The 12,726-nt window shown below is 41.7% G+C and overlaps 1 protein-coding gene across 4 annotated transcripts in view; it reads right to left on the bottom strand.

Annotated features, from left to right (window-relative positions):
• LAMA3 (laminin subunit alpha 3) overlaps positions 1–12,726 on the bottom strand; it is a gene marked incomplete at its 5' end in the record, with an annotated part of 254,689 nt that overhangs the window by 62,163 nt on the left and 179,800 nt on the right. For all 4 annotated transcript variants that reach the window (XM_079717942.1, XM_079717943.1, XM_079717944.1 and 1 more), the window contains 3 exons: positions 2,246–2,352; positions 8,983–9,063; positions 11,498–11,607. In XM_079717942.1, coding sequence (XP_079574068.1) covers positions 2,246–2,352; positions 8,983–9,063; positions 11,498–11,607 — 298 coding nt within the window. The remainder of the gene's footprint in view (positions 1–2,245; positions 2,353–8,982; positions 9,064–11,497; positions 11,608–12,726) is intronic.

Below are 12,726 nucleotides of genomic sequence, written 5' to 3'. Positions count from 1 at the left end.
TTACTCCTCCCACTTCTACTCCTTTCCCCATACCATGCATTCTTACACGGAAATGCCCTCTCATTTTCCTGTGAAAAATCATCTGACTTTATTAAAGGAAAACTCTAAGCTTGAAACTTTCCTAGACATGCTACAGGCAGGCTTTCAGGTGTGTTCTCAGCAGCCACACCTTGTGTGTATAAACATACGTTTTGAACCACATTTATATTTAATTGTAAAAAAATATATAAGTTCACTATGAAAACTTTGGGAAAATCAGCAAAATGAGATAAAACATTATCTTTGATCCTACCACTCAAAGACGATAAGTGTGTCCTCACAGTATATTTGTAGCCATTTTATTATATGTAATCATAGGTTTCTCTTACTCATCCTTTTAAAAAAGTCTTTTACTCACTCTTATATGGACATATAGCTGTGTCACTTTTATTTCCTCAATTAGACCGTAAATGCCTTACAGGCAGGAAACATGGTTTTATTTCCTTCACAAACTCCTGCAAACACAGTATATGGGGGACTTGGCTTATGAAGAGGACTGACTTATCAGTGCAATTTTCTCAACAAGTTTGAGTTTTGACCACCAAGGAATCTGTACGTTATTAATTGAAAGAAAGGATGAAAAAGAGGGAAAAAAGCTCACAGGAACAAACGTGTCTCACAGGTGAGCATTTTCTTCCATTTCTGGAACAAAGAGTTCCCATCCTCATTTTAGGTTGGTTACTTTTGCTATTAGAAAAAGCATTCATCTCGCGAGTACGATGTGTCTGATGTCGAAACTTCTCCTGAACACCTCCTGTGACAGTAGAACTCATCTCCTTTTAAACCAGTCCGTCTCATCTTTAAACATTTGACACTTCTTCTTCAGAATGATTTAAAATAGATCTCCCTCTAGCTTCCACTCCTGGATGTGAGTTCTCCATACCTTAAGCCACAGAGAATAAGACCCACCCTTCTCCCACACATGTGCCTTTCAGATCCATCCTTTCCAAGTCTCCTTTCCACCGTCCTGGTCTGTCAGTCCTTCCTCATGTCACAGGGCTCCAAGTCCCTTCACATCCTCTCACCTTTCTGAACAAACTTGTAGCTTGTCTATTGCCTTGTAAAGACACGGGCCCCTCGTGGGGACTTGCATGGGCAGCAGACCAGGGAACAGTGGCAGGCCACCTGGTTTTGGACACTAGAACTCAGTGGAGATAGTACAAGGCACCTAAGGGGCCACGTTACCCTCTTGATTCATATTGAACTCACCGCTGACTGAAACCTTAGCCACGTCTCATTTATCACAAACTTATTTTTTTTTCCATTCAACTATAGGACCGACTGCACGCTTACCCCAACATAATTTTGTCTGGTTAGAACTGGCTCCTCATTCCAGGCTGTTGAGGCCCTATTTTATTCTAAATGTGTCATAGGAGGCATTTGCTAGCTCCTCCAACTTTGTGTCACCTGATAACTGGGTGGGCAGGCCTTCTATATTTCCATTCAAGTCAATGATGTTGAACAAGACAGAGCCCAGATGAAGCCCCCAACATGACAACAGACACCTCGTTCTAGACTGATAAGGCTCCATTTACTCTGCATTCCTTTGGGAACAGTCACTTGACTGGATCTAATCCACACATCCAGGGTTTAGTTCTTCATCTTGTCTACGAGATGAGAGATTTTATCTAAGGATTTGGCATTACACTATATCAATGGCATTTTCCTGATAAACCACATTAATATTCTCCATCAAAGAAGGACGTGGAGAGTCTACCTGTTTTTCGAACTTCCTTTTTTTCCTAATGAACCTATACTAACTCCCAGTTAATGTTTTTTTTTTTTTGGTATGTAAAATCCATCTCAATTACACATCCACATCCTAGAACAGTTACTGCTTTAAGAGAAAGAACACTCTGACTTCTTCAGATACATACACGAAGGAAGCTAATGAGATGATTACCTTATAATGTCAAAGGGAGATCTCAGCAAAAATCACCAAAATAGGGTCTGAAATTATTTTGGCTATAATTAGTGAAGTTTTAAAAACAATTTACCTAAAAAAAAAAAAAAAACCTACTTGAAGTAAGTTATTCACCAAACCTGTGAATACTACCTAAGCATTCCCAACTTTGTCAAAACGAGGGGACAACTTGTTAGCTGGAATTGTGCATGTGCTTGCTGAAAATGTTTGTTTGGCTTCTTTGCCGGCTATTTTATACCAGTTTGAAAAAGGTAGGTTAACAGAGGTGTGAGACGATCTTACCTCCCGTCAGGGGGTCACAACTGCCCAAATGGCCGTTGCTGTTACAGCTGCATGGTTGGCAGCTGCCTCCAAATTTCTGGGGATTTCCAAAATATCCTGGTGCACACCTACACAGAATACAGAAAAAGAGGGGAAACACCCAAAGGGCTCATCATTTATTCCACCCAGTTTCTCAACTTCTAGCTCCCTGTTGGGATATTGTAACCCTATGAGAAGAAGGGCTGACATAGATTTGCAAGAGTGAATGTGTCTCAGTACTGAGCCATTTATGACTTGAATGAGAATGCTGAGGAGGGGGAGGCAGGCAGAGATTGCTCCCTTCCTCCAAAGGACACAGATGACACCCCAGATGACAAGGTCCTCAATCATCCCGACGGCCAAATGGCAGATGAACAAAATGCATACAGGAGCCACTGGTTTGACCAATATGGAAATCAGGGGTGGGTGAATTTTACGCAAGAGTTGTGTTCCTGAAGATATCACACAAATACACACTGCTTAATTTATGGCTAATTTCCTCCAAGAAACAAATTAAAGTAAAATTCATATAATTTCAATATTTTGCATAAAGGGGGATTTTATTAATATTTCCTATTGTACTATTTCAAGTCTGCATAATTCACATTTATTTGCACTAATTGCTGCAGTGATGTACATAAGAGGCTTAAACAACTGAGCAGTTACAACTGCCACCTTAGCCTGAGCCTTTACTATTCTAGATGATTTAGTGATGAGAACTCAGTTCCTTATTTATAAGGTAAAAGATCATATTTCCTTGATTGTGAGTTTCTGTTTTCTTCAAAAAATAACACAAACACATGTTAATGTTTCTGGAACTGGGATGTAAATTAAAATATTTCTGTTCATTAGCAAAATTCCACTTCCACTCTATCCCCCCTAAATTGTCATTAAATTTATGTGTGTGTGGTGTTTTATCATCAATGGAATTGATAGAATCAAGGAAATATGGCATTTGACTTTCTCATATTTAAGCTTTTCATCAAAGAACTTTGAGACAATTTAAATATGCTTTACCAATGGATAAACTGGTGATATAGTGCAAAGGACACAGATTTTTTTGGTTTTTTTTTTTAACATCTTTATTGGAGTATAATTGTTTTACAATGGTGTGTTAGTTTCTGCTGTATAACAAAGTGAATGGGAGATCTTTTTTTTTTAATTTATTTTGGCTGCACCGGGTCTTAGTTGCAGCACGCAGGGTTGCGGATTTCTTAGTTGTGGCTGGCATGTGGGATCTAGTTCCCTGGCCAGGGATTGAACCTGGGCCCCCTGCACTGGGAGCGCAGAGTCTTACCGACTGGACCACCAGGGAAGTCAGGACACGGGTTTTGAATCAGGAAGATCTGGCTAGACCTCCGTCTCCACCACAGTCCATGTAATATTGGGCTGTTATCTTAACCCCTCAAGCTTCCGTTTCTTCATCTGTTCCTCTTATGAAAATGTTAAGCTCCATGAGGCTGTGGATTTTTTTGGGTGGGCTGTTTTGCTCACTGATGCATCCCTAGCACCTGGGATAATGCCTGGATCCATATTAGGTGTCAGATGTAAGTATATGCTGAATGAATGAATGAAAAATTGTACTAACAATACCTATTTTGGTGGGTGGATATAAGATAAAAGATAATATAGTAAAGAATCTAGTACAATGCCTGCACATAGTAGACATTCAGTAAAAGGTAGCTACTGCTACTTTAAGACATGATAAAATATTCATATATATGTATGTATGTGTAATTGGTGTCATTTGGAATTCTACATTTCGGAAAATGGATAGGAAGCAGAAAACCCATGTATTCCCTAAATATCAAGAAGGTAACTAAGCTGAAGTGGCTTATCCAAGTCTACTAAGCAGGTTGTCCTAATAATAGGGCTTTATTTGAAGTGATCAGCCCCAGATTCTGCCTAACAAACCATGCTACACAAAAGATCTCGGTTTAAAATACTTTTTCTTTAGATGTCTCACCTACATCTAAACTTTCTATGTAAAAGATACATATTTAAAAAATACCTTATTTAAAGTTACATAAATATTCAGGAAGTTTGATTCTGCTTCTTCCTTAATCTTGCAAAACATTAGTTACCGATTATGAAATAACTGGTTCTTTTATTCTCATTTTATGGTAGTGCTAAACACAATGGACTAAACTAAAACTTCCTGATTTCATAGATGACATTGGTACAGCAAATAAAGAGCAGACAGCACGTCTGTCACCTGTGGCTCTGTGTGGCCAAGGGAGAAATGTGTCCCAGAGCACGGGATGAGGAGGGAAGCCTTTCCTATTCCCTCCCCACCTCTGCCCAGCTAGCTCCTGCATATATGCTTACTTTTTTTTTTTTTTTTGCGGTACACAGGCCTCTCACTGCTGTGGCCTCTCCCGCTGCAGACCACAGGCTCCGGACGTGCAGGCCCAGTGGCCATGGCTCACGGGCCCAGCCACTCCGTGGCATGTGGGATCCTCCCGGACCGGGGCATGAACCCGTGTCCCCCGCATCGGCAGGTGGACTCTCAACCACTGCGCCACCAGGGAAGCCCTATGCTTACTTTTCACCTTACTCTGTGCTTGTATTTATCATTGCATAGTTAACCACTAGTGCCAGATGACGCCTGGCAGCCTGGCACAGAGTGGATGCTCAGTAAGTGTTAACAAATGAAAAAATTCGACATTAAAATGGCATTAAGCTGTGGAAAAGTTTAAAAGAAAAACAAAAAAACAATAGCTTGCTTTCCTGAGACATCAAACTTAACAAACCTAAGCTGAGAAAACTGTTAATTAAGAATTTCCCTTTTCAGGGCTTCCCTGGTGGCGCAGTGGTTGAGAGTCCGCCTGCCGATGCAGGTGACACGGGTTCGTGCCCCGGTTCTGGAAGATCCCACATGCCGCGGAGTGGCTGGGCCCGTGAGCCATGGCCGCTGAGCCTGCGCATCCGGAGCCTGTGCTCCGCAACGGGAGAGGCCCGCGTACTGGGGAAAAAAAAAAAAAAAAAGAATTTCCCTTTTCAAATCAGTTGCCTGTCAAATGGATGTCTCCTCTAGCCTGGTGCCGTTTTCCACTTCACTGTCTGTGCAAAACCATAAGGAGGATTAAATTAGGAAGCCTCTCCCAGGTGGGAGTCGCATAGCTTTTAAATCATGGAGCCTGGAAGACCCTCCCAAGCCCATTCCCCACCCCACCTGTCCTTCCTGTCTCAGTGTAGCTGCACCTTCCGTCCCTCACCCTTCAGGGCTGGTTGATGCCCCTCCCGCTGCAGCCTGATGCAGCCCAGTTATGTTCTCTCTCTATTTTAACAGTTTATTTGTACATCTGTCCACCACTAGACTGGAAAACCCTTGAGGGCAGAGTCTGTGCTCTGGTTGCTGATGTGTTTCTAATGCTTAGCACAGGGCCAGGCTTACACTAGGATCTCCATCCATTTTTCATCGAAGGAAAAAATGAATAAGTGTGAGCAATTTTCCTCCGGCAGAAATGAAAAATAGAAGAACTTTGAATTGCTCCTTTTTACCATAGGATGGTATCCAGACTCTCAGCTGATGCCCATAACAAGGCACTGCCTCCTTCCGCCCGTGGCAGGTACACTCTAGGCCCTTGGACTTTCTGGCATTACTTCCCTGACCTGAGCTGCCTTCCCCCTCCACCTCCCAGGTCCACTGGGTTCTAGTCATCCCTTTGACATACCTAAGTCCCACCTTGTCCATAAAATGTTTCAGATAACCCCAGTCTAGAGTAGCCCTCCCTTACTATGAAATCCAGTTGAATTAATTTTGTTTTTTTTTAACTAAAATTCTTCTAAAGTTATCCAGAAAAATAATATGCCAGAATGGTCCAGGAAAAAAATTAAATAAGGGTTACGAGGGGAGACTTGCTTAACCAAATAGTCAAAGTCATTTTATAGTTTCAGAAATGATACAGAAGTGATAATGGCACAAGAACCAAATAAAATGTACAAAACAAATCCAAGTTTGTATAGAAATTTCGTACACATTTACAGGGCTTCCCTGGTGGCACAGTGGTTAAGAATCCACCTGCCAATGCAGGGGACAGGGGTTCAAGCCCTGGTCCGGGAAGATACCACATGCCGTGGAGCAACTAAGCCCGTGCACCACAACTACTGAGCCTGCGCTCTAGAGCCCATGAGCCACAACTGCTGAGCCCGCGTGCCACAACTACTGCGCCACCTAGAGCCCATGCTCTGCAACAAGAGAAGCCACCGCAATGAGAAGCCCGTGCACCACAGCGAAGAGTAGCCCGCGCTCACCACAACTAGAAAAAGCCTGCGCTCAGCAACAAAGATCCAACACACCCAAAAAATAAATAAAAACTAAAATATAAAATAAAATCTGAAATCAAACCCCTAATTAAAAAAAAAAATTCTGTACACATTTAGCTTTAGTGAATTCAACTAAAGGTACTTAGCCAAAGATGGATGAGAGGATGAGAGCATGAGTGTAAGGGAAAAACAGCTAGAGTGACTGTCCCCATCTCTCAGTGAGCACACGTCCTGCAGTGAGCATGACATGAGAGGTGTGAACCTGCTATTCCCCCAGCTGGTCTAGTTTCCCTGTGCATCTCCTAGAGTGACTGTTTCACCCTACAGGGTGTGATTCTGGGTGTAACCAAATGACATATGCATTTCATGCAACATGGCCCCTGTATTACTGAGACATGGGACACTGGGATACTCAAGGTTATGCCAGCTCCGGTCAAGGTTATGCCAGCTCTGGTCAATTTTTGCCTGACATGTAGACCCTAAATCTATCTGCCCTGTGAGATGCAACACCACAAAAAAGTTGAGGTTCCAAATTTTCACCATCAAGATTTGAATGTAAGAAATAAAACCAGAAAAGTACTAAAACAAAATATGCATAAACATTTGCATATGGATAAACCTCTCTAAGCATGACACTAATGGCTGAAACCCTAAAAAATAAAAGAGTAGGTACAAATATAATAAAACTTAACTACTGCAGATCTAGAATTGACAAAACCACACCAAAAAATATACAAATGAAAAACAAAACAGAGAAGTATATTTGCAATATATAGTATGAAGCATTAGTTTCCTCTAAAAGATTTGTACAAATCAACAAAAAAATAAAAGAACATTCCACTAGAAAAAAAATGGGTAAAAGACCTGGAAAGCAATTCAAAAAACATTTATAAACGGTCAATAAGCACATGAAAAAATCCAATCTAATTATTACCAAAAAATGTAAAATAAAATGACATACAATGTTTCCCTATCAAACTGGCAATATTTTAAAAAAGTGAACAGTCTTAGTATCCACTGGAGGCAGGCAGTTGCTTTTTTGCTGCTAGTAGGATGGTAAACAGATACAATCTTTCTGGAGGGCAATTTTGCAAAATGTATCGAAAGCCTGAAAAATGTCCCTATGCTTTGGCCCAAGGGATCGCTTCTATAATTACATCTTGAGGATTTATGTACACAAATATTTAGCTAAAAGGATTCACTTTTAGTGCTGCTTTGAATGGAAAACAGTAAAACTATTTCAAAGGCCAATAGTGGGGGATTATGGAACTTCAGTGGAACTTCCTGGTCCTGACATGATCAATGAACACTTATTGATATGGAAATATACTATTAACATACTATTAGATGAGAAAACAAAACAGAAAGCAAAATAGGAATCTACCTTTTTCTTTTAAGAAAAATCTGTGCATATAGAACTGATCTGTAAGAACATACAACAAGCACTGTAGGTGGGCAGGCATGAGCATAGGGCAATTGCAGGGGTATGGTACATATTAGTTCTTTGCTCACCTGTATTATATCATTTCTATAATAATTAAGTATTGATCTTATATTAAAGTTAATTTAAATTTTAAAATGTTATCCATATGATTCATTTGTTATATATACTGTTACGTAATTTTCCAGATATACGTGTGCTCTCTTCCCCTCTAGATGACAAGTACCTTCTATAGCCTTCACAATACTTGGCAGTGCCCTGGGCATAGTAGCTAATCATGAAATACTGTTCAGGAAAAACTAAAGCTTGGCTCTGTGGCCCTTTACGATCAAGTATGTACTTCCCATTTTGTAACATGAATTCTTTTGTTTCACAAACACCTATTGCATGAATAGTACCACACTAGGCACTGGGGGTTCAGAAATGAGTGAGACACAGGCTGTCCTCCAAGTGTCCATAATGTCATGTGGGCATTAAGAGGGGTGTGTGTGTGTAGGAATACCTAGGGCTGCTGATATGTGTGCGTGTGTAGGAGTATGCAGAGTTGTACGTTTGTGTACAGGCAAGTAGGGATGTGTATATGTGAGGATAGGAGTATGTAGGGATGAGTTTATATGGTGGTACAAGTATATAGATACATGTTGGGGGGGGTTGTAGGGGTGTGCCCGGGAGTAGGGGTATGTAGGGATATATATATAGGTATGTAGAGGGGTGTTTGCTGGAGCGTATAGGACTATGACATATTGGATCTCATTCTCAAATGGCTAAAACAGGTACAAAACAAGAAAGAGAAGGAAGTTAATGATTCACCAAGTGAGCACACTTGTATTTTTCCCAAGAGACTTTTTTCCAGCCTCAATGAAACCAGCAGCCCCAGCCCTAGCTCTGAGCCTCAACCCAGCAGAGCCCCACTTACAGCCAGGGTGCCTGCAGCAGCCTGCCGGAAGAGCCCACCCCTACCTGCAAGATGGGGGAGGAGAGAAGGGGGTGGGGGAGGGGTGGCACCCACCTTTCGCATTGTGTTCCTGTGTATCCAGCTTTGCAGGAGCACTTCACGTTTCCCCCAGTCACAACACAGCCGGTGGCAAAACTTGAAGACAGAGAAAAGCCCCAGTAAAAACGTAAGCTGATAGACTTTACACTCATTATTTTTTGCCACAAAGAACCTGACTTGCCTTAAGTGAAATTGGAAACCAAGTGTCTGGCTACCTTTTGTGTGAAGAAAATTTTGCCCATCAAGACTTGTAGAGATAATAATGAATGCCTTTAGCTGACATCAGGCAAATTTGGCTGAATAAGGACTGAAGGCATTTACTTTGTTTCATTTTTTGGCTTGGAGAAATACATTCCTTCCCTTAAGACAGAGTAAAGCAACGCACTTTGGAAGAGATGATTAGACAGCATTTTTCCAGAACTAACAAGGAAGGAATAAAACAAGTCTAGGCAGAAAAAAAAGAACAGAGAGTTCTGGTTCTTTAAAGAAAAAATTTTTTCTCCTTGTTTATTCTAGCTCTTTTATATTGGGCACAATCTCTTCTGGGAAGAAACAGTGGTAGGTGGGCCAGGCCCTCAGAGCCTCAGAGGCGACTGAAGCACAGAGCATGCTCAATGCCCAGGTATTTCTGTGGGCACAGCCGTTGGTGATTTCCACACTTTTCCAATCAGGCTGTTGGAATTTCAATTCCCTTTTAGTTCTTAACTGGTGTATTTTGAGAAGCTCATTTAAAAAAAAAATTAAACGAAGAGACCATGAAAAAGTCTTGTGCCTTAGGAAATGACTGTGACTACTGAACATTACACTGACCTAAATCTGAGGGGAAATAACTCCATTTATCTTTGGCTGGTAAAAGAATTCTTATTGCGGGAGCTTCTCTTGGCCAATTAGATACAGTTACATCTCTAAAGGGACAGTTAGAAATTTGTCAGCAGTATTAATATCGCCAGAAGGAGAATTAGAAAAAATAGTGTTTTACTGATAAATCTTAGGAACTGAATGTTACTTAAACTGCACAGACGCTAGAAGCTGACCTTGATGATAATATGCTTTGCAACTAAAGATGAACAGCTTTCCCCCCAAAATTTCACCCCGTGAAAATCTTGCTTTTTATTCTCTCTAGCTTCTGTTCAAACAAGCCTGGGCAACTGTCAAGTGATAGATCCCTTTACAAATAAAGCCACAGGACTGGGCAGGTTTAACGAGTATCAAATATACAGAGAGCAAACCAGGATGCACATTTCAAATATGCATCTCCAGAAAAGCCACATTGGCAGGTGACCTCTGATAATTTTGACTTGCCCAATTTCTCTGCTAACTCGGCTAATATCAGTCAGCCTTGTGGTCCATAACTGTTCCAGAGCCTGTGCACTACTGATACTTTATCAGCATCATTCTGATTTTCAAACCAAATCTTGCTTCACTTAGTTACCTGTTATATTTTGTTTGGACCCACAGTGAACATGTCATGATGAGCAAGACCATGACGAAGTGCCAAGGCCAAGCAGAACCTGGATTATCGTGAAAGGAAAATGGTGGCTTTCTACCCACAGCGTCTACTGGCCTTACTGGAGCCTGGATGACGATGCAGATCACACCTCTCTGCGGCTCAGAACTGTCCTGTGGCTTCCATCACACTGAGGATAAAATCCATAAAATCCAGGTGCCTTACTCTAGCCTGCAAGGTACAGGATCTGAATCCTGGTTGCCCCGCCAACCTCATCTCCTGGCTGTCTCTCTCTCACTGCCATCCAGCCACACTTGCTTTCTTACTGTCCACAAACCCATCATCACAGGAGCTTTCTCGTCTGTTTTTTTTTTTTCTTTCTTCCTTGCCTTGGACCCTCATCATAATGCCATGGCTTACTCCATCTCATTGTTCATTGGTCCCTGTCCAACAACTCCAGAAAGCCCTCCTACCACCCTCTGTAAAGAATCTACTCACTAGATAACCCATAACATAACCCTTTTATCAAGGGCATAACCTATCTCTGTCTGAAATTATACTTCAGCTTGATCTGTGCACGTATCTACTGAGTGTGATGGTTACCCCACCCCTCTCCCCATACTCTCCAGGTAAAGCCTCATGAGATCGGAGTCTCTGCCAGCCTTTTTACAGCAGTTTCCCCGGCATCTAGAGAAGGGCAGCCTCATGATGGGGCTGAATGAACAGCAAAAGAAAAGAGGAAAAGGCAAAACCCAGAAGCATACAACTGGGAAAGTCTGTTTTTGTCTTGGTTCTGGTTTGCATTTCTTGTTTATTCTTTTTTTAATAGAACGGTTTTATTAAGATAGCATTCACATACCATAAAATTCACTCATCTCAAATGTTCAATTCAATGGCTTTTAGTATGTTCACACAATTGTACAATCATGACTGCAATTTTTGAGCGTTTTCATCACCCCTCAAAGAAACCTCATACCTTTCAATAGTCACTTCCCATTTCCCTCCCACCGCCCCCTCCCCAGTCCTAGGCACCCACCAAACTACCTCCTGTCTCTATAGATTATTTTCAAACTCCCACAGTACCTGTTTGAATGAGGACACTGGCAGACCCTACAGGATCCGTGGACAGCGTTCCCATAGTAACCCTCTTTGCAGCGCTCACAGTGTTCCCCGGCAGTGTTATGCTGGCAGTTCTTGGGACAGATAAAGAGTAACATTAATAACAGCTTTACTGCTGTTTACCTTTACTGCTATTGAGATCATTGTCTTCTTAATTACTCACACAATTATAACTCAAATCTGCTGACACTACAGAGTGATATTGGTTTTGCTAACCACATGCTTTTCCTATCTAGCCAATGATGGTTGGTGCTAAAAAAAGGAAGTGCCCTTCTGTTAGCTATTTGGTGTTACCATCGGGAGGCAGGATGAAATGAAGTGAGACCAGCTGGGTTCAAATCCCACTCTAACATTTAGTAGCTGTGGGATCTTGGGCAAGTCCCTTCACCTCTCTGGGCCTCAGTGTTTTTTTTATAAATCAATATTACTGGTGTGTGATTTACATACAATTCTCATTTTCTTAAAATGTACAGTTAAAATAATACCCACTTTCCAAGGCTGTTGGGAGGATTTGTGGGATCCACAGGGGAGTCTCTCAGGGCATCAGGTGAGGGTGCTGGCAGCTTCCTTTACTTTGCTGGGCTGCCCTGACTCTCTCAGAAACATCTGTTCTTTTGAACTAAGTGTTTACCTTTCCACATTAGTTTCCTTTCTTTTATAACTCCAAATGACAATTTTAAAGAAGAACTTCCTGGAGAGAGCTATTTTAGTCCTGTCTCTACTTAGTTCTGAGCTGAAAACACTGGGGAAACAAGAATGTGGAGAAACAAGAATTGCAGTGAGGCCACCTGTATCCTAGGAAAAATCCCTCTGAACGCTGGTCCTTTATGGGGGCACAGGGAGAGGAGTGTAGGAGGGGGTTAGAACATGAGTTGCTTGCTAAAGTCCCATAAGAATGTCTGAAATGCCCCTCAACCTCAGGTGAAAGTATCTGCCCCGGAATCTGTCTTCAGCAGTCCTGCAAATTTGAGGCATCTGCCCATCAGGTTTCCTTGTTTTACTGTGAATAAGTAAATGAGTGAATGAATGAATGAATCCATATCCACTCCCACAGCATGTGCTCTCCGAACTCCATGGGACACCAAACATCTACTGGGCACGAACTAGATGCCCAACTATGCTAGGTACCAGGGATGCAAAGACGGATCAGTACCCTGACTCAGGGGTAGACAGAAGCCTGTGAATAGACATCT

Source organism: Hyperoodon ampullatus, assembly GCF_949752795.1.
Source record: "Hyperoodon ampullatus genome assembly, chromosome: 13".
In the NCBI taxonomy this organism is placed as follows: domain Eukaryota; kingdom Metazoa; phylum Chordata; class Mammalia; order Artiodactyla; family Ziphiidae; genus Hyperoodon; species Hyperoodon ampullatus.
Note: the sequence above shows the minus strand (reverse complement) of the source record. Positions and strands in the feature narration are given on the sequence as shown.